This window comes from Strongyloides ratti (assembly GCF_001040885.1).
Source record: "Strongyloides ratti genome assembly S_ratti_ED321, chromosome : 1".
NCBI lineage: Eukaryota > Metazoa > Nematoda > Chromadorea > Rhabditida > Strongyloididae > Strongyloides > Strongyloides ratti.
Window position 1 is genome coordinate 3655770 of NC_037307.1, and position 21326 is coordinate 3677095.

At 21.8% G+C, this 21326-nt stretch overlaps 7 protein-coding genes across 7 annotated transcripts; 3 read left to right on the top strand and 4 right to left on the bottom strand.

The window, feature by feature from the left end:
• Positions 1-1017: 1017 nt before the first annotated feature.
• Positions 1018-3176, top strand: SRAE_1000118100 (Ribonuclease H1; the record flags this gene model as incomplete). The annotated part of the gene is made up of 3 exons (XM_024648104.1): positions 1018-1023; positions 2612-2725; positions 2763-3176. The coding sequence occupies 3 exons, from the start codon at positions 1018-1020 to the stop codon at positions 3174-3176; spliced, it is 534 nt and encodes a 177-aa protein (XP_024502116.1).
• Positions 3177-4476: 1300 nt separating this feature from the next.
• SRAE_1000118200 (Hypothetical protein) lies at positions 4477-5341 on the bottom strand (the record flags this gene model as incomplete). Its single annotated transcript, XM_024648105.1, has 3 exons — positions 4477-4556; positions 4596-5167; positions 5211-5341. 3 exons carry the CDS (start codon positions 5339-5341, stop codon positions 4477-4479), a joined length of 783 nt encoding a protein of 260 aa, XP_024502117.1.
• A 453-nt stretch (positions 5342-5794) lies between these two features.
• On the bottom strand, positions 5795-7189 carry SRAE_1000118300 (Alpha tubulin-like protein; the record flags this gene model as incomplete). Its single annotated transcript, XM_024648106.1, has 2 exons — positions 5795-7138; positions 7187-7189. The coding sequence occupies 2 exons, from the start codon at positions 7187-7189 to the stop codon at positions 5795-5797; spliced, it is 1347 nt and encodes a 448-aa protein (XP_024502118.1).
• A 2612-nt stretch (positions 7190-9801) lies between these two features.
• Positions 9802-11667, bottom strand: SRAE_1000118400 (Hypothetical protein; the record flags this gene model as incomplete). The annotated part of the gene is made up of 5 exons (XM_024648108.1): positions 9802-10034; positions 10082-10426; positions 10507-11164; positions 11204-11541; positions 11586-11667. 5 exons carry the CDS (start codon positions 11665-11667, stop codon positions 9802-9804), a joined length of 1656 nt encoding a protein of 551 aa, XP_024502119.1.
• A 658-nt stretch (positions 11668-12325) lies between these two features.
• SRAE_1000118500 (Hypothetical protein) lies at positions 12326-13738 on the top strand (the record flags this gene model as incomplete). The annotated part of the gene is made up of 1 exon (XM_024648109.1): positions 12326-13738. The coding sequence occupies one exon, from the start codon at positions 12326-12328 to the stop codon at positions 13736-13738; it is 1413 nt and encodes a 470-aa protein (XP_024502120.1).
• A 1735-nt stretch (positions 13739-15473) lies between these two features.
• Positions 15474-16235, top strand: SRAE_1000118600 (Electron transfer flavoprotein subunit beta; the record flags this gene model as incomplete). Its single annotated transcript, XM_024648110.1, has 1 exon — positions 15474-16235. One exon carries the CDS (start codon positions 15474-15476, stop codon positions 16233-16235), a length of 762 nt encoding a protein of 253 aa, XP_024502121.1.
• Positions 16236-16537: 302 nt separating this feature from the next.
• Positions 16538-17461, bottom strand: SRAE_1000118700 (Hypothetical protein; the record flags this gene model as incomplete). The annotated part of the gene is made up of 1 exon (XM_024648111.1): positions 16538-17461. One exon carries the CDS (start codon positions 17459-17461, stop codon positions 16538-16540), a length of 924 nt encoding a protein of 307 aa, XP_024502122.1.
• Between the last annotated feature and the right edge of the window lie 3865 nt (positions 17462-21326).

Genomic DNA, 21326 nt, shown 5'->3' on the forward strand with positions numbered 1-21326 from the left:
AAATGATGAAATTTTAAAAAAAACCAGGAAAATTAGAATATTTAAAGTGTAAAGATAAAGTAAAAGCTAATGGAGTGTAAAAATTTTAACTGGGGTTTCTTTGGTCATATTTGTATGCAACACCATTATTGTAATTTACTTATAAAAAAACTATTGAAAAAAGTAATTTAATAAATTATATAATATATATTAATTACCAGAACAAATTCCATTATAAACTACTTTCTTTTTTTTGTATAACTATTGTTTTTCTATAGCAGTTTCTTAAAATTTGTTCTTTGTAAAAATTTTTTTACTTTGATCAAATTATCTTAATCTATTTTTGTTCTAGAATAAATTATCAAACCATTAGTTGGGGGAGTTGCCTGAGATAGTCTATCATAAAGAAGATACATTAAAAAACTTTACATTGGTAATGCTACACTATTAAGAAAATATATCAAATATGATAATGAAGCAATAATATATAAATTGTGTAACATTATTTAATGTGACTTAAAGTTACTTTATAATATATTTCAAAAATATAATGTATTTTTTGATATATGTAACTGTTATTTTTTCAAATTTTATTGAAATAAATAATTTGTAGCTACATTAGCATGAAATAAGTAGATTGAAAAAAAAGCTATAGCAAAGAAAAGGACAAAAAAATGGAAAAAAAAAGAAATCTTTTTAACTTTTATATTTATTAATAATAAACGTCTTTAAAATAAGTGTTAATTATTATTAGAAAAAACGTAAAGATTTTAATTCCAGTGTCAATTCATGAAGAGTCTCATTTGAAGCTCCAAATAAAAAATTCTTTGAAAACATTTAAGTTATGTGATATATTTTATTTATAATAAAAAAGTATCAAAATTGCATGTTAAAAATTAAAATTGAGTGAGAAAAATGTTTCCTCTCATTTTTATGTAGTTTGATACATCATAATTATTTATTCAATGACAAGATATTTTTATTCTACTATTGAAACTTTTTGTCTTATACCAAATATCATGATGCATATTTAACAACATGAAGGTAAATTTTTAAAGAATAAATTTATATGAAAAATAAAGTAAAATGAATTTTAACAAAAGGGAAACAATTTTTAAATATAAAATTTTAATTGAAAAATATAATAGTGAGAAACTAGAAATAAAGTAATTTTATTTTAAAATACATTCAAAAGAATAAAACATAATCTAGATAAAATGAATTTCTAGACAACTGGGAAAGTACAAGTAGTCTATATTTATAAAAGTAGTTGTAGTTTGTTTAGGATAAAATTATTTTATTAAAAATGAAAAATTATTATCCATTTCCATTTTATTTTTGTATATAATATAATAAAGTTTATTTTATTTAAAGTAAAATTTGTCTGATATTATTTAAAAGAAAATTCATAGTTGCAATATGTGAAAAATGCAAAATATTTGTAGTATCAAGTTTTAATACATAAAATTATGAGATCAACATAATTTTAAGATAAACCTTGATATACTTTTTTTTTATAATATAAATGCAAGTTATTATACAATTTGCTATTAATATTCTGTTTTTGAAAATTTATTAGCAATCAAATCAAGATATAACAGATACATTTTTTCCAGACAGATTATATTTTACATTAGATACTTTATACTGATTTATAAATTAAAGAAGAATGTTATATTAGAACAAAATTATATATTAACTTTGTTAGTCTTTTTGTTACAACATTTTTTATTCAATTGATAATTAAAGTGTTACATAAATATACGTTGGTTATAATAAAGTTTTCTAATTATAATATTTGATACATTCTACTATTAAAGGGCGATGCACTTTAGACCATATTGTTAACTTTAGACAAATGCTTTAAATACCATTAAAAGTTAAAATCAATAGTGCCATTAAGCTTATATAATATTTTTTGATACTAAAGTAAAATTAAAAGTCTAAATTTTCATTACTTTAAATTAAAATTTTTTATTATTATTTTTAAAATAAAAAATTTTGTTAATATTAAAAGTTTTATTGTGTTTATTTAAATATAATATATATAATCGTACCTGAAAGTATTCAGGTACTTTTTGTAATATAAAATAACTATCACAGTTATAATGTAATGTTTCTTTCTATTTTTCATTTATATATTACTCTTATTTTGTTGTTTTTCCTTCTTTCCCAAAATATACTTTTCTTTTCCAAAATATGATGTATGAATCATATCTACAATATTGAATTATTTAATCTATCAGCTCTATTATTACAGTCAATTTTTTTTCATGTTTTTCGAATGTTTGTTTAAATCATAGGTTTTTATTTGATATATAATTTAAAGATTTTAAAATTGTGTAAATATTAATTTTAATTTTCTTAAATTCATAAAAAAAGATAATATTTTATGTTGTTTTTAAAAAATAATACTAGATTTTTGAATAGTTTTGAATTCTCAATAGTATTTGTAAAAAATCAACAAAAAAATATTTTTGAAGGTGTTTTTCTTTACTGTGAAAGTCTCATATTTTTTTTCTTATAAACATTTATTGTAACAGATATCATTATTAATATCGTATCAGTTTCTATGCTTTTAAATAATTTTTTTTTAATAATCGTATATATTTATATGAAATTTTTGTTTTAGATTATCATGGGTTATCGTAGAAGAAGACCAAAAAATGTATTTACATGGTGGGGTAATAAATGTGTTGTGTACACAGATGGATCATGCATAAATAATGGAAGATATAATGCTTCGGCAAGTTTTTATTTTTTAGTATTAAACTTTTTTTTAGGCCGGAATTGGAGTTTATTGGGGTGAAAACAATAGGTTTAACGTAGGTGAAAGATATCATGGGAAGCAAACAAGTCAAGCTGCTGAATTAGGGGCTGCTATAAGAGCTTTGGAAATTGCCAATGAAAGAAATTTTAATGGTGTAATTTTGTTTACAGATTCTAACTATGTATATAAATCTATGACAAGTTGGATTTATAAATGGCAGATAAACGGATGGAAAGATGTTAATGGCAGACCATTATCTAATGAAGAACTATTTCAAGAATTGTATGATTTAGTTCAAATAACCAATGCTGATATCAGGAAAGTTAGTGCTCATTCAAATATAGAGGGTAACGAAGAAGCTGATGCTTTAGCTAGATTTGGAGCAGAACAATCTGATGATGATGATGACGATGATTATTATTATTAACATGTTTTCTTATATACAAAAATGTTAAAGTTATTTTATTTATAATAGTTTCATTTTTATATATTCTAATAAAAAATATATGATTTTTAATATAATTATATAGCAAAAAATGAATTGCTTACAATATTTTTTTGAAACATTATTTATTCATAATGAAATATCATTAAAAATTAATTTTTACAAAAGTTATTGTTATTATCAATTAATAAAATTATCGAAAATGTTCTCCATATGTTCCATTTAAATCATCCTTTTGAAATGTCAATTTTTCCAAATTAAATTTATTTAGTATCAAATATATTTGATTTACTTTAATATGAAATATCTTTTTGATTTATAAAAAAAGTAATTCTTTAAATTGTTGTTTTCTATATTTTTTTTGTACATAATTTTAGTTTTTTAGAATTTATATTAATATTACATTTTCATATAAAAAAACATTGTAAAATTTGACTTTTTTCATACTTAAGATTTTTAGTTTAAATTTTTTTTTACTTTAAATTATTTCTTGGTCATTTTAAATTATTGTTTCATATTTGTCATAGAATATCAATTATTGAAAAACTTTTATATCATGAATTTTTTTTTAAAACTAATGTTTATTACTTGCTACATTCTATTTATATTCATATCATTCTATAGTAAAGTAAATTTATAACTAATATAAAATATTAGTAATAAAATTATACATTTTGTAGAATGTATTATAACCACAATTATAGATAATATATTTTTTGTTTAAATAAGTTGAATAAATTATTTATTTAAAGAAAGAGAAAAATTGCATGCTTAAATACAACATCATTTAATAATATTTTATTTACAAAAAATAATGGTTTATAACATTTATAAGTAAAGATGATATATTTTTTAAAAATAAAATGAAGATTTCTTTTTTCATATTACAAAAACAAAAGTTAAAAAGAATGCTAACAAATTTTTACCGTATTATTTAAAAGATCCATAATGGTTGGTATCTATTGGAACTTTTTAACATTTCTCTTAAATAATTTTATCATTTATACATAATTACAGTACTTTAAGATTAAATTGATGTTTTTTTTAAATAAAGAATATAAATAAAAAAAAGTTTTTTTGCACAAGTCTGTTTTTACTTAATTAAAATTCATATATAAAAGTTTATTCTTCATATTATAATTACTTATGTTAAAAATTAAAAAAATTAAACTACCATAAATATGTGAAAAACTTTATTTACTTTAAAGTTACTAAAAAAGATGATACCAATATTAAAATAAACCGAGTACAATAGTTTAGATTTTTTTTTAAATTACTTTTCTTATAAACGCGAACGCTTTTCCTGTTCAAGATCAACTTTTTGATTCATTCTTGAATTAGATGATGTTTGTTCATTGTCACCTGAGATAAAATTATTATTTTGAGACATTAAAAACTTACGTTTTCGTTTTAAAACTTTTGTCGGTTTTCTTTCTACAACTTGAACAGGCTGATCTTCAATAAAAGAAAAAGAATCATTTGAACTAATACCACTATCATTAAACCCATTTTTTGAAAAACTTTCATTTTCATCATTATTCTCTTTTTTATTTTTATTTTCTTTCACTCCAAAAAGATCTCTTGGTTTAATACTGGAACTATTTTTTTTCAGCCTTGAAACTCTTACTTTTCTACTTTTAAAAGAATTTTCGGCTGAGTCACTAAGTTTTTTAAGAATATTACCACTATCACATAAACGAGGTGTTTTAATATTACGTTTTGAGGAGGAAAAAATTGGAGAATTGGTTGAAACTTCATTAACATTCTTTTTTCTAGTTTTAGAATTTTCAGGTGTTTGAGAATAGTTCTTCCTGATTGCAAAAACTGGTGACATAGATAAATATTTGTTGTTGTGCGACATGATACATGTAAACTTTCTTTTACTCCCTATACAATCATTCTTAACAAATCTCCTCAATTTCATTTTTTCAAATTGACATGATAGATCATTAACAGATTTTATTTGTGCTTCACTAAACATTAAATATAAAAATTTATAATTTATAAGTAACTTACGATGTTTGTCCAACAGTTTCTTGACTATCCGATGCAATTGATGAGTCTTTTACCAAAGATTCAGTTGATTTAAATGAAGATTTAAAACGCCACTTCAAAGCGTCTCTAGAAAATTTCTTAACTTCATACATATTCAATTTCAACATTTACAAAAAAAATAGTGTTTTTTAAATGGACACTTGATATATTTATACTCTGAAATGTGTAGGTTTACAAATGTATTGTTTTTTTTTTTTCCTGGAACAAAATGAACCTAACACAAATAAAATATGTTACTACAAATAAATAACAAATTGAGGTGGCGCTCTTTTTGGTTCAAAAGAAACTACCAACAATCGTCATAAAAAACAATTGTAATTATAAAAAAAAAAATTATTTAGTCTAATTTTATCATCAATTTCCCATCAGTATCGAAGTACAAATTTTAAAAAAGAAGAGTATTTTGTAAATGTTATAGATGATAAAAAAATAAAGGTCATAAAAAAAGAACTTTTTATAAAATAATTCGAAGCAATAGTTTATTCTTTCAATATTATATAATAATTAATAGGTTAATTTAACATCGAATTTTTACTTCAAAATTATCAATATTCTTCATCATCACCTCCTTCATTGGAATCACATCCCACTTCTTCATAATCCTTTTCTAAAGCAGCTAAATCTTCACGAGCTTCAGAAAATTCACCTTCTTCCATTCCTTCTCCAACATACCAATGAACGAAAGCTCTCTTGCTGTACATAAGATCAAACTTATTATTAAGACGAGCCCAAGCCTCAACAATAGCTGTTGTATTTGAAAGCATGCAAACAGATCTTGGAACCTTAGCCAAATCAGAACCTGGAGGGATTGTAAGTGGTTGGTAGTTAATACCAACTTTAAATCCAGTTGGGCACCAATCGACGAATTGAACTGATCTCTTGGTCTTCAAATGAGAAATAGAAGCATTGACATCTTTAGGGATGACATCTCCACGATAAAGAAGACATACAGCCATGTATTTTCCAGCTTGAGTGGAACATTTGATCATTTGATTTTCTGGTTGGAATGCTTGATTTGTAATTTCCATAACGCTAAGAGACTCATGGTAAGCTTTATCAGCAGACAATATAGGAGCAAATGTAGCTAATGGGAAATGAATCCTTGGGTATGGAACCAAATTAGTTTGGAATTCATTTAAGTCAACATTAAGAGCTCCTTCAAAACGAAGCGAAGCGGTAATAGAAGAAACAATTTGAGAGATCAAACGGTTAAGATTAGAATATGATGGACGGACAATTCCCAAATTTCTACGACAAATATCGTAAATTGCTTCATTATCAACCATGAAAGAACAATCAGAATGTTCAAGAGTTGTATGAGTAGTAAGGATTGAATTGTATGGTTCGACAACAGCAGTTGAAACTTGTGGAGCTGGATAAACAGAAAATTCTAATTTAGCTTTCTTTCCAAAATCAACAGAGAGTCTTTCCATGAGAAGAGAAGTAAATCCAGATCCAGTACCTCCACCAAAAGAATGGAAGACTAAAAATCCTTGAAGACCTGAACAGTTATCAGCAACCCTCTTGATACGGTCCATTGTTTGATCAATAATTTCTTTTCCTACTGTATAGTGTCCTCTTGCATAGTTATTAGCAGCATCTTCCTTTCCAGTAATCATTTGATCTGGATGGAAAAGTTTTTTGTAGGTTCCTGAACGAATCTCATCAACAACAGATGGCTCAAGATCAACCATAATGGCTCTAGGAACATAACGACCTTGACTAGTTTCACTAAAAAAGGTAGTGAATGAATCATCAGCAGTTCCTGATGTCTTTTCACTTGGCATTGTTCCATCAGGTTGAATGCCATGTTCCAAACAGTAAAGCTCCCAGCAAGCATTACCAATTTGAACACCAGCTTGACCAATATGAACTGAAATTACTTCACGCTAAAAATAAGACATCTAGTTAGATGAGTAAAATATAAAAAAACATACCATTTTTAAAAGATGAGAAGTTTAGAAATTTGACTAAGAGAGAACAAGCCTAAAAATAGAATAATTTAATGACATATAATTAGTTGTCCATTGATTTTATAAAAAATCCAAGAAACGAAAAAAAAACCTTTCAGAGGTAAATGTAAATTTAAAACATGGAAAAAAGGAAAATCAAAAAAAATCATATATGAACATATAAATATCTCCAGCATTATACATTTAACGATTTGATGACAATGATAAAAGAATGCCAGTCGTTGTGAGAATTACAAACATTATTTGGAATGGAGCGTCTAAATATGATAGTTGGAATAATAAGGGCGCATTGCGCGGTAGTAATTGTTAGTTGACGCAACTATCATAGATTTGACTGACACATAAAAATGAGTTGGTTATAGTTATGAAATTAAACATAACTCCATACTTAGTTGAGATTAAGTAATATATAAAGATATTATATCTAGATATTTTTTTTTTGAAGGACAACAGAGAAAGGAACGAGATAAAAAAATGGGATTAGATTTAATATAGTTACAAACATGTTTATTCATTGAAAAATGTTTTTCACTTAGAATCATTGTCGGAGACTTGAGAGACCTCAATAACTACTAATAAAAAAAATGAGATACAACTATGACAGTTGTAAACTTTTAAAATAGGTAGACACCTTAAAAATAGAGGAAAATTATGTTTATATATTTTAAATTTTAAAAATGTTAATTTAAGCGATATTTTAAATATAAATTAAAGATACAAATGTAACATTTTCCGCAAACTAATTACACGTAATCACATTTATAAAAAAAAAAGTTAAGATTTTCAATATAATATTTTACACTAGCATTTTTTAATTAAAATAAAGTATATTGAAAAATGTACATAAAAATATACGATTCTCCTGTGTAATATCTACAAAAATAAAAATTACATAATAAAATTCAATGCGTATATATTATATAAATAACAAAGACAAAAGATGGAAATATATAACATAATTTTCGGCATCTTAAGAATAATGTTAAGTTATTGAATTGTTGAATGATTGATAGGCAAGTGGTACATATATAAATGTGAGTTATGTCACAATGACTAAAATAACTACTGAATATCCTATCTATATCTATCAAGAATATGGTAATAAAAAAGAAACAAAATTGAATTTGGTGGCATCATGAAAAAAGACAATACAATGCCTTTCTTATAATTATAAATTATATTCTATATATATATATGTGCTCATCTATATAAAAAGGCTATAAAAATTTTTCTAAGCCTCACCAAATTATTCACCATATAACTAGGATATAAAAGTATAATTATATTTTAGCTTATTTCGTGTGTAATTGAAAACTGTTTAGTTTTAAATTCTTTTAGGTTTAATATTTTTTAAAACAATTTTAAACTCTCTCTAGTAATATCTTATAACACAGTGTATATTATATATAAAAAAGAAAATAAAACAAAAAAAAAACTGACATATACATAAAAATTAAATATTTTTAAACATCTTTAATATTCACTCTATCTTTGAATTGTGGTCTATCAGTATAAAAAAAGCTATTGGTGTGGTATCGCGTAATGGCAATCAAAAGAATAAAATGTATGGCGACTTAGTAAATAATTGTTAAATACACAATCCCATTTTGAAAAGTATATAAAAATAATAAAACGAGAGAACAGTACTATGATATGAAAGTTATATTATAAAGAACAAATTAGTTAGAAATATATAAATCACAGGTATAATAAAAATTGATTTTATTTTATAACTACAAATTCTCAAAACTAACTATATTATAGATGAAAAATTTATCCATTGAAATATATTACTATAATAAAATGAATGAGAAAAATAATAAATTTTTTCCCATAATGTTGATTTCATTGAAATTTTGTTAAAAAAAACTTCATTAAAAAATAGTACAAATTTATAATTATAAATGTATCAATAACATCATTAAAAATATTTTATATAAATAAACTATATAAAGTTATATCTTTAATCAATTATTTAGTTAATGTTAATAATACAAAAATTTAATAATTTAATTTAAATAAAAATTAATAGTCAAATAAAACATTGAAATAGAAAAATAAATATTACTTTTACATTTAATTTACTAGTATTACTTATATTACAATCAGAATTTTTTCTAAAATACTAAGAAAAACATGTTACGTAATATAATATCTTAAAGATAAATATACTATAAATTGTGGTGTGTCAAAAGTTATAAATGAAAAATATATAAGTATCTGTAAGATAACTTTTTTTTTTATTATAAAAGAAAAAAAAAATAAATGATGATAACAATGATACTCCAAATTATATCGTATAATCATATTTTAACGGCCTTATTTTTATATTAAGATTTTAAATAAATTAAGAATAAATAAAAAGTGGTGGACAGAAAAGTCATTCTAAATTAAAAAAAATTAAAAAGAATTTTTATATTGCACAGTGTATCTAGCCAATCAACACTCTGGTAACCAAAAAATGTATACTGATATTTTTGGGTTGATTTAATTTATAAAACAATTAAGTTCAAATAAAATATTTATAGTTAAAGTAAACAAATCTAACAAAAAAAAAATATATATATATATATTATCGTTTATAATATATCTGTTTTTTCATGATTATTCATTAGACAATGATATTCACATTCTTTTTTAGTTTTTGCAAACGCTTCTTCAGTTACTCTATCTCCGTGACAATATCCATATGGAAATGTAATACATTGATTCTCATAAACAAACCATCTTAATGTCAATTGAGATGGAAAACCATCAGGACAAATGTGGGCAAAAGTATCGGGACGGACACAGATAAATTGTTCCAAATTGTCTAAAAAAAAAGAAAAGTAATACAATAATTATTATAATAAATCTTACCATGTATTTGAAATATTTCTGTATCTTGAGAATTAAATAAATTATTTTTTGAATTTTCTTCATTAATAATTTTTGATGCATATGTTTTCTGATTTGTTAATAATTTTGTTCGATCTTCAATTGTCATCGTTTTAATAATCTCATCTATATCAGTTAAATCAAAATTTTTTTGTAATTTTTGACTTGTATTATTAGTTATTTCATCAATAATATTATTATCATTTTTTTCTATTGATTGTACTATTTTTAATGGCATATTAGAATTTATTTTTTGTCCTTTTTTTAAACATATTTCTTCACATTCTTCTTTTGATCTAAGTGATTTATCCATTGATATTGTGTCACCTATAAAATTAATTAATCTATTATATATAAATAAATAAATTAAAAAAAAAAACAAAAAAAAAATTTTTTTTAAATATTACCTGGACAAAAAGAATATGTATAAGTATGACATTGGTTATCTTTGGCATACCAACGAGTAACAAATTGTGTTAAAACAGTTCCATTATTACATGTATAATTTAATGAATGTCTTTCACAGTAATAAGGTGATAATGATAAAAATGATTGTAAATCAAAATTTTCTGTTTCTAAAAATTTATTTTTTTCATATATTTGTAAATTAGTTAAATTTTCCTCAGAAAAAAAACTCTGATGAGATGGTATATTTATATCATTTACCATTTCTGTATTAACATCCGTAGAAGAAGGTTTTCTTCTAATATTATTTGAAATTTTATTGGATGATGTAGTTGATGGTATTATTATTGTTGTTAGTGTTGTCGTTGGAATAGGTGTTGTCTTCAATGTTTCTAAAGTTTTGGACTGATTATTTTTTTGTATTGTAGAGTTTGGTATTGGATTAAGAGTTGTTGTTGTTATGTTACTTTTTATTGGAATTAAAATATTTTTCAATAATGTATCGTTAACTGACTTCTGTGGATGATTTTCTTTACTTGTTATAGTCACATTTTTAATAATATTTTGTTCTGTTTTATTTTTATGATTTGATAAAACTGATATTTTCATTATTTTTTTATTTTTGTTTGTATTAACAAGATTATCATAAATGTCAAGAATCTATACTATATTTATTATTAATTAAAATTTTTATATTACCTTAGTATTTGGAAATGATGCAAGATTACTCCATACATCATTATTAGGAAATAATGGAAATGCTGTTTCAACATCTTTTGAAGTTAATGCTTTTGGTTCTGGATATCGTTTCATAGTATTTAAATAAAAATCTCTATCAATATTATCATATAATTTATGTAATAAATCTATATCAGGGCAACAATATTCAGATATTTCACTTTCATTCTTATAACAATTAAAACCATCAGGGCATGCTGAACCACATTTTGTTAATCCTTCTGAATCAATCAAAGCATTCTGCCCATTAGGACATTTTGGTATTTTTAAATCTAACATAATTTCTTCTGGCAATCTTTCTAAAAAAAAAGTTTCCACTACATTACCGTATCACTAAACATACCACATTTTATAATTAATTGTATTTGAAAAAAAAGAAAAAGTATCGTAATGAAATTTATAGATAGATGTAAAAAAAAACACATAAGAATCTAAAAAAAAAATTTAACATTCAATTGAAAAAAAAAGTACTTGTATAAAATTTTAAAAATATTTGATATAGATATAAAATAAAAAAAAAAGCTGTTTTTTTTAATTTGTTTTAATTAGAAATAAATTATTGATAATTAAATATTTAATTTGGATATTGTTAAATATAGATAAACGGGTCGTTTGGATATTTCAGAAAAGAAAATTTTGAAAATAAATATAATACTTGGTATCTATATCATAACAAAGATAATTATATTTTATTTATGTGGTATAAATTATTATTTAATAATATATTAGATTTGATTTAACTTTTACTAAATGAAATAATTTCTTTATTATGTATTAAAATTTATTTAATGTACTGTGTCAATTTTTATAAATATTCTTATGAATTAATAATACTTTTAAATATTCATGTTTTGAAACAATTGTGTAATGAATATGATATATACAAAAACATGAATTTTAAAAAGGTGATATATTTTAAAGGCAACAAACTATGACCTTGAACTACAAGATCAATTGATAATTGGCAAAACTTAAACATATATATTTAATTAATTTACCAGAGTTATTTTTTTTTAATTTATCTAATAGTAGTATTATTATTTTTTTATTTACCATCTCATTTAATTATTATTAATAAATTTTATGGCTAAACCTATAAAAAAATTTGTAATTTGTGGAGCTGGACCAACTGCATTTGGATCATTACATCGTTTACATGAAATTTTGTCAAATGACGAATTAAGAAACGATCTACCATTTATTCCGTCAATATTAATTTTAGAAAAAGAAGATGTTTTTGGGGGATTGGCAAGATCAGTTACTGATGAGAATGGATTTGTTTTTGATCTTGGTGTTCATGTAGTTAGTGAATCAAAATATCCATTATTTATAGATACAATGCAGGAGGCAATTGAAGAATGGAATATTGTACGTAGAAATGTAAAAGCTGATTTTCATCATATAATTAGTAAAGAAAAAAGAATTGATTCTTATATACCATATCCTGTTCAAGAAAATATTATGTTTTTTCCGGAGAATATAAAAAATAAATGTTTTAATGAATTAAAAGTACTAGAAAATATTTCTAATAAATGTCAAAATTTTGATGATTTCATAGAAAATCATTTTGGTAAAACTTTAAAAGAAATATTTTTTAAACCATATAATGAAAAAGTATGGACATTAAAATTAAATGAAATGAGTAATGAATGGGTTTATGGAAGAGTGCCAAAAATAGAAATAAATAAATTAACAAAATTATGTAATACAAAATTAAATGATAAATCAAAAAATATGACAACATTTAGATATCCATCAGGATGTAAAGGAGTAGGTGATGTATGGAAAAAAATAGCAGAGAAATATCCTAAAAATTATTTTAAAATGTCATGTGAAGTTTTTGAGATAGACCCAATACTAAAAACTATAAATATTTTAAATAAAAATACAAAAAAGAAATCAAAATTAGAATATGATTATTTTATTTCTACAATGCCAATAACTCTTTTAGGAAAAATGACTTCATTAGCTCCATCAATTAATTTAAAACATTCCAAAGTTATTTTAGCTGGATTTGGTTTAACTAATCCACAAAACAAATTTTCAAAATCACATTCATGGTTATATTTTTCAAATCCTGATATTATTTTTTACCGAGCAACTTTAATATCTAACTTTAGTACTGATCTTACTCCAGATTATACCAAATATTGGTCTGTTCTTTGTGAAATTGGTCTTAAAGCAGAGGAGGAAGATAATGAAAAAATTATTATGGAAAAAACATTAAAAGATTTAAAAAGTTGTGGAATAGTTGATGAGGTAAATAATGTTGTTACAAAATTTTATATGGTACTTCAGTATGGATATCCAATTCCAACATTAGAACGTAATAATGAATTAAAAAATGCTCATTTAATTTTCGAAAAACATGACATTTATTCTAGGGGAAGATTTGGTGCCTGGAAATATGAAGCATCTAATCAAGATAGTGCATTTACACAAGGTTATGAAGTAATTGATAAGATTATTTATGGAATTAATGAAACTCTTGTTTAAAAAAAAACATTTGTTAATAAAATAATGTATTATATTTGATTAGTCATAGATAAGGTACTAATTCAAATTAATTACCTAATGATGATAAATAAAAAATATTATTTATCAAATTTTTTTTTTCTATAACAATATTTTCTCAATAATTAGTCAATAAAATATTTAAATACCAATGATTTCCTAAAGTAAATAATTATCTTTTCATAATTGTTTTGCCATCTAGTTTAACAACAATTTTTTTTTCAATAATATCAAAGTATTATTGTATGATGTTACTCCCTTTAAAATATAATTTAAGTGAACAATTTTAAAAAAATTTCACAATAAAGAAACATAATATATATATAAATATAATACTATTATCATTAAAGTATTATTTGGAATCATTTTCTAAATTAAACATACAAGACATAACAAATTTTTATGGATATAAACAATATTATAAAATTTCCATTAACATAATGAAAACAAATTTTTACCCAAAATATTATTTTAATAGGTATATAGCATATCCAGATTCAATAAATAACTAAAAACATGTTAAAAAAAAATTAACAAGTATTTGATATTCTTACACAACCTCCATAAAAAAAAACAATAATGATCTTTACTTAAAACACAAATAACACAAATTGAACAATGATGAGAATGAATATAATACTCTACATCACATTTATTACAAAAAATTTTTTATTTATTTTATTCTTATTCTTTTTTTTTTGTAGTAACTCTTCTTTAATGTTATCATCAATATTTAAATGATTAACAGGATCATTAAATTTTTTATTTTCACAACTACTGTAAATACCAAGTTTTGTTTTCTATTTTTTTGAACTATTATCTTTTATTTGTAACCTGAAAAATAATAAAAAAATTTGTAAAAAATTGATAAGATAAAAAAAAATATTCATTACCATAATGTGGTATCACTATAAAAGTTATATCATGAAGAGTAATTAAACATAAAAATAAAGCTTGTATATCTCCAGTAATTCTATATAGTACTTAATAATTCTTTTCAAATAAATTTTTTCTCTTAAATAACATTAAAATTAATTCTATTAGAATTTAAAAAATATTAACAAAAAAAAAATAAGTAAGCTATATTTTATTAATTGAAATTGAAACATAATTTTATTAATAAAATATATTGATAAAGTACTACAAATTTAATTATTTAAATTAAATATTTTATCTCTTGCATATAATATTAAAAAAATGTGTTTAAAAAAATACACTATTAATATTTAAATTTTTTTGATAACCAGAATTTCTTTGTATTAATATTCTAATAAAATAATGATAAAGAAAAATATTTCAAGTGCATTCATACATAAAATCATAGATATTTATTATTTATAAATACCTTCTAGACACATTTTTATTTACTACAAATTATTATTAAATTATACTAATTAAGTTGTCATTTTATCTTGATCATTTGTACGCTCACAACTCCAAAATTATTTATAAGACAAAATTACTTCATATGTACATTGATGTTTTTTGATCTTATTATTTTTTATCATTGTACCAATTGTTTTGATTTTGTTATATTAATTATATAACTTATTTACAATTAATGATTTTTAATAAATTTCTATTTCTTTTTTATTGATATATTATTTCTTTTTTGTTCTTTGTTCATCTCTCAAGATACTCTCTGCCGTTATCTTTTTTTATTGGTGAAATATAATCATCATTGTAATTTTATTATTATAGATTTCCTTATTTAATCATGAGAGTACTTGTTGGCGTTAAGAATGTTATTGATTATGCAGTAAAAATTCGTGTTAAGCCAGATAAAAGTGGAGTCGTTAAGGATAATGTACCTCATATCATGAACCCATTTTGTGATATTGCTCTTGAAGAGGCTGTTAAATTAAAGGAAGCTAAGAAAGTAAAAGAGATCACTGTTATGTCACTTGGAACTGACAAATCTAGTACCATTTTAAGAACAGCAATGGCTAAAGGTGCTGATAAAGGTATCCTAGTACAAGTTGATCAAGCCACAAATGAAAAATTGGAACCAATTCATGTTGCAAAAGCTCTTGCAGCCATTGTTAAGAGAGATAAGTATGATTGTGTTATTCTTGGAAAACAGGCAATCGATGATGATTGTAATCAGACAGGTCAATTACTTGCTGGAATGCTCAACTGGTCACAAGCTAATTTTGCCAACAAAGTTGAAGCTAAAGAAGGATCAATGGATGTTATTTGTGAAATTGATGGTGGTCTTCAAACTGTAAATGTTAAAATGCCTGCTGTAATTACTGCTGATCTTAGATTAAATACCCCAAGATATGCTACTCTTCCTAATATTATGAAGGCTAAGAAAAAACCATTAGAGACTGTCAAGCCATCTGACTTAGGTATTTCAATTGAAAATCAAACTGAAATTCTTGAAGTAAATGAACCACCAACAAGATCAGGTGGAGAGATAGTTCCAGATGTCAAAACATTAGTTGAAAAACTTAGGGAAAAAGGTCTTATTGAATAATTAACTAAATTCTTCTATATGAAACTGTTTGTTCTAAATTAAATTAAAATTAGGATTTACTTGAGTTCAACTCAGTAATTTGAAGTAAATTTATGTTTCTTTCTTTTCTTTTTTTTTTCTAATTTTTTTTTATAGAAATATAAATAAAAAAGAAAAAAAAATTAATATTTTACGTTTATTTTATAAAAGAGGTAATTTATAAGAAAAAGTAGAACAAACATTTTGTAGTATTTTCTTATTACGATTAAAGAAAAGGCAACTGTTGTCGTTGTTGTCTTCTTCAAAGAATTCTGAAACATTTTTTAAGCAATAATAATTTTTCTAGGAGCTTCCATTGTAGCTTTGTCATGGAATGTTGGGGTATTAATAGTTTTAACAACAGGTTTTACTAATTTTCCATTTTCAATTGTATCAACTTTAATATATCTAACACGTCTTAAGATAACATCTTTATCATCATTAGAAGTTTTATTTTTTTTTAAAATTTCATTCAGGGTTTGGAGAATCACTTTTTTTTCTGACTCACTAGTACTTTTTTTTTCCTCCTCAACACTTTTTTTTGTAATTTTTGTATTTTCCTTCAATTGATCAATCTTCAACATTGGTTGTATTATTTTTAATTTTTCTTGTTGAACATTTTCTTTCAATTTAGGTTGACTAATCTTTATTTTCTTTTCATCAACACTTTTTTGTGATTTTTCAATACTCTTTTTCAACTGGTCAGTCTTCAATTTTAATTGTGCAATTTTCAAATTTGTTTTTTGAACATTTTTTTTTAAATGTTCACTTTCTATTTTCAATTTTCTAATTCTTTTTTTTTTCTCGTTATTACCTACTTTTGGTGTCTTAACTTTTTTTATCAATTGATCAGTTTTCAATTTAAGTTGGGACATTTTTATCTTTGTTTTTTGTACATCTTTTGTCATTTTTTCAGTTTCTAATTTCAATTGTTTTATTTTTGTTTTTGTTTGTTGAATCTTTTTTTCTTGTAATTGTGTGCTTTCTTTAGTTTTAGTGGGTAAAACTTTTCTTGCTATAACAATATTTCTCGTTTCAACAACTTTTGGTTGTTCGGTTTCCTTAACCAAACTTTTGATAATTGTTTTATCACCAAGTTCTCTTTTAAGGACAGTTGATTCACTATCTTTTTGAATAAAAATCTTGACATCGGTTGTAGCCATCGTCATAAATCCAAATGAAAACCAAAGGATAGTGGCGAATTTCATTTTAAAAGAAAAAGTAAAATTGAAATATGATATTTATAAGGAAAAAAATTTATTTTATATTATTTTAAAAACAATACAATAATTTTTTATTTAATGGTATTATTTGATTAATTAATAAAATTATATATGAGAATTATCAATTTGCCTCAATAAAGTTTTTTGTTAAGACCATTAACTATATTAAATTTCTAATAAAAATTATATAATATTTTTTTTAACAATATATTATAAAAGTTTCATTTTCTCATACCGTTATTATTAATAATATAGATAACTATTTGATTTAAAAATTTATTTGTTGGATATTTTTCTATAAATAATAAATCTTTTCTTAAAGTTTTATATTAAAGAAGCTTTTAACTAAATTTGTTTAAATATTTTTTGAATATAACAGTTGCAAAATATTTATAATAAACTAGATATTATTACATATACATTTACAAAAGTAACATATACTTTAATACAGTACAACACCAAAATAATTAATTCTCATTTTTATCTTTTTCTATTATTCTTTTTAGAAATCTTTTGATGGTCATCTGATAATTTAACATTTAAAATATTTTCTGTACATTATTACTATCCATAACTATTGAAAATATCAAAAGGTTAACCTACAATATACAATGAATGTATTGAAATTAAAAGTTATGTAAATTGATATCTCATGTTAAGACAAGAAATGAAAACAAGAAGATAAAATATTGTATTTTTGTTACTGGAACATATTAAATAGATAAGAAGTTATTTCAACGTAAGCAGGATTTAATTTATTTATAATTTATATTTATGTATACTTTTTTTTGTGTTGATTTTATTATTTATTTAACAAAAAAAAATGACTACTTTCTATTTAAAAAAAGTGATTAAAATTCTATTGTATTATTAAAGCGACAAATATATTCAATGCTAATTTTCTAATAAGTTTTTTTTTTCTTTTTATAAAAGTTGAATGTCAGTTTTTGTATAATTTTATCCCATCATTAAATATTTTTTCGGCATATATAGAGAAAGATGTACCAATTTATTCAAACATCTGTTTAGCCATCTCATAAACTTCTCAAGGTAACATTTGACTCATTTTATTAAAATCATTTAACAACTAAAACGAGTTTTAAATGAAATCCTTTGATTTGTAGTTATCTATTTTACTTGTATATTATTATCATTTGCTTATAGTAATAGTACTGGATGTGAATTAAATTTTTATTGTGACACCAATAAAAATGCTAATATAGAGAGAAAAAAACGAAATAAAATAGTCATTAAAGATAAGTTAACAGTTATAACAAATTTATAAAAAAAAGTAATTATTTTTTAATTTTTTTTATTAGTTCTTTTAAGATTTTCTTATAAATAAAAGTAACATTTGTAATTTTATGATTATCAAAAAAAATTTTTTAGATAAAAATTTAGTTGTATATATAAGTAATATAAAATATAAAAAGTAGTAAATTCAAATTATATTATTTTGCTACAATTAATCATCATTTATACCATATTGCTTGTAAGTAGTCATAAAAGAGAAGCGAATGTTTCTAAAATTTTTAGTGCAATGTGTTATTAGAACACCTGCTTGTTCAATATTCAATAAATGTATAAAACATTATTTAAAGTTTTGCATGAGATGCCAACTACATTTATATTATGATTCGTTTTATTTATTACATAATTTCTTTTTTATTTAATAGTTATATATTTTTTTTAACAATTTAATTAAAATAATTATTTTAAATATATAATATATAGTATATATATAAATGCCTTTTATTAAAAATTTATAAAGTTTTATGATAAATATAATAATAAATAATTAATTTTATTTAAAAAAAGTGATCTTACTTAATAATATTGATTTAGATAGAATGGTTAAGTTGATTCATTTTTGTTAAGCTTAATCTATAAATAGAGGTATATATTTTTATTTATCGTAAATTGTTTATTAGTGTTCATGCCGTTTTAGGTCACAATAGGTCATCATCACGTGTTAGCATTATAAAGGCTAATTTATATTTCTCATATATCTCTTTTAACTGATAGAGACTTGTAAAAGGGACTACATTGTTATGGATAATAAATTTATAATTATTAATAACATGTTTACTGTAATATTTTTAAAATAACTTTATTAATTTATATCTGATAATGATGTATAAAAGTTTATAGTTCATTATTACTATATAATATTATTCTATTACTATATTTTATTTGACTTATAAAATTTTTTTAGTAATTATATATAATAAAATTATCAAATTTTTATAGAAAAAAAATTGTTATCAATTTTTAAAATATTAAATCCTTAATTATTAACAAATACTAAAAAGGTTTTAGCATGATTATATCATGATTAATGTATATAATCTTATATTTTTTTCTTTATAAACTACAAAATATCTTTTATTTATAACACCTTATCACATACATATCTTTAAATAGAAATATTTTGTTATAAAAATTCACTCATAATTTAGGTTTTTATTTCTAACAATATCTACTAGTTTTACATTTTTTTTTATTAATCATTATGAATGGTAAAAAAAAAATTTTATTCTTAAATATATTCTAAGGATTCTTTTAATAATACATATTTTTTTAATATTTTTTGTAAATAATTACTAACAATATTTCAAAATAGGTATTTATTTAATAATATAAAACATAGTAAATTAATTGCTTTATTCAAATGTTATATGAAAATGAATAAACAAAAATTAAAAAAAAAAAATAAATCCACCTAATGTTAGTATATATAAATTAAACAAAGGTTGATAAAAAAGTTGAACCATAAATTTCAAGTTTTCACTACTATTAGTAATATGTTTTTACCTTATTATTCTATCATATACTTATTTTTTAATTATTTGTGTGATTATGACACAATATCAATAGTAATAACATTTATTGTTTAAATAAAGTAATGGAAATATAATATAAATTGTTCTATTCTTTACTAACTTAAAAGTTGACTATTATTTTCTTGTGGTTCTAGTTTTAAACTTTTAAGAAATAATATAAATTTGTCAAGATGACCAATAATATATTTTATTTAAAAAAAAAAATTTCTTTCCCATATTATTTCTATTAAGATGGAAACATTAAATATTTGCTCAAAAATTGGTAGAAAAAAAAAATCTTTTTTTTAAGAAATATATAACACTCTTTAGAAAGATTGTTCTTATCTGTAAAAGTTTACACATAATAAGAAGCTTTCTTTTGATACTGTTAACATTAATCAGTAAAAATTTCTTTTTTTTTTGATTCTGAGAAATAATTTGATCATGCATTGTTTAATATACATTTTTTTAATTCCTCTCCACACCTTACTATATAGTATTTCATATTTCTATAGATACAGTTAGGTGAAAAATTTTTTACTGTTATCATTTCAATTTCATTACAATTTTAATACATTCATAAATTTATTTTTAAGTAAATAAATATTTTTTATAATTGTTTGGTTAAAATTTTAACATTTTACTTTTTAAATTTATAAATATATATTACCTCAATTTTATATATATATTTTTTTATAAAGTTTAAAATGAATTTTGATATTGTTAAATAAGAAATTATGACACCTTATTTAATTAATATCATAATACTATTAAATGATTATTATATTTATTATTTGTTTAACAAAAATATCTTTTCTTTATCTTTGAATTACTATTTTTATATGAAAAATTATTGTTATATAATATTAAATCAAAAATTTTTGTAAACATTTATTTCATTAAAATTTTTTTTTTTTATATATTTTTCATTTGTATAGATAAAATATTTTAATGTTTAAATATTTTACTTTTTATTTTATTGTAAAAATGATAAATTTATATTGTTGTTATTCATGAAGTCTACAAAT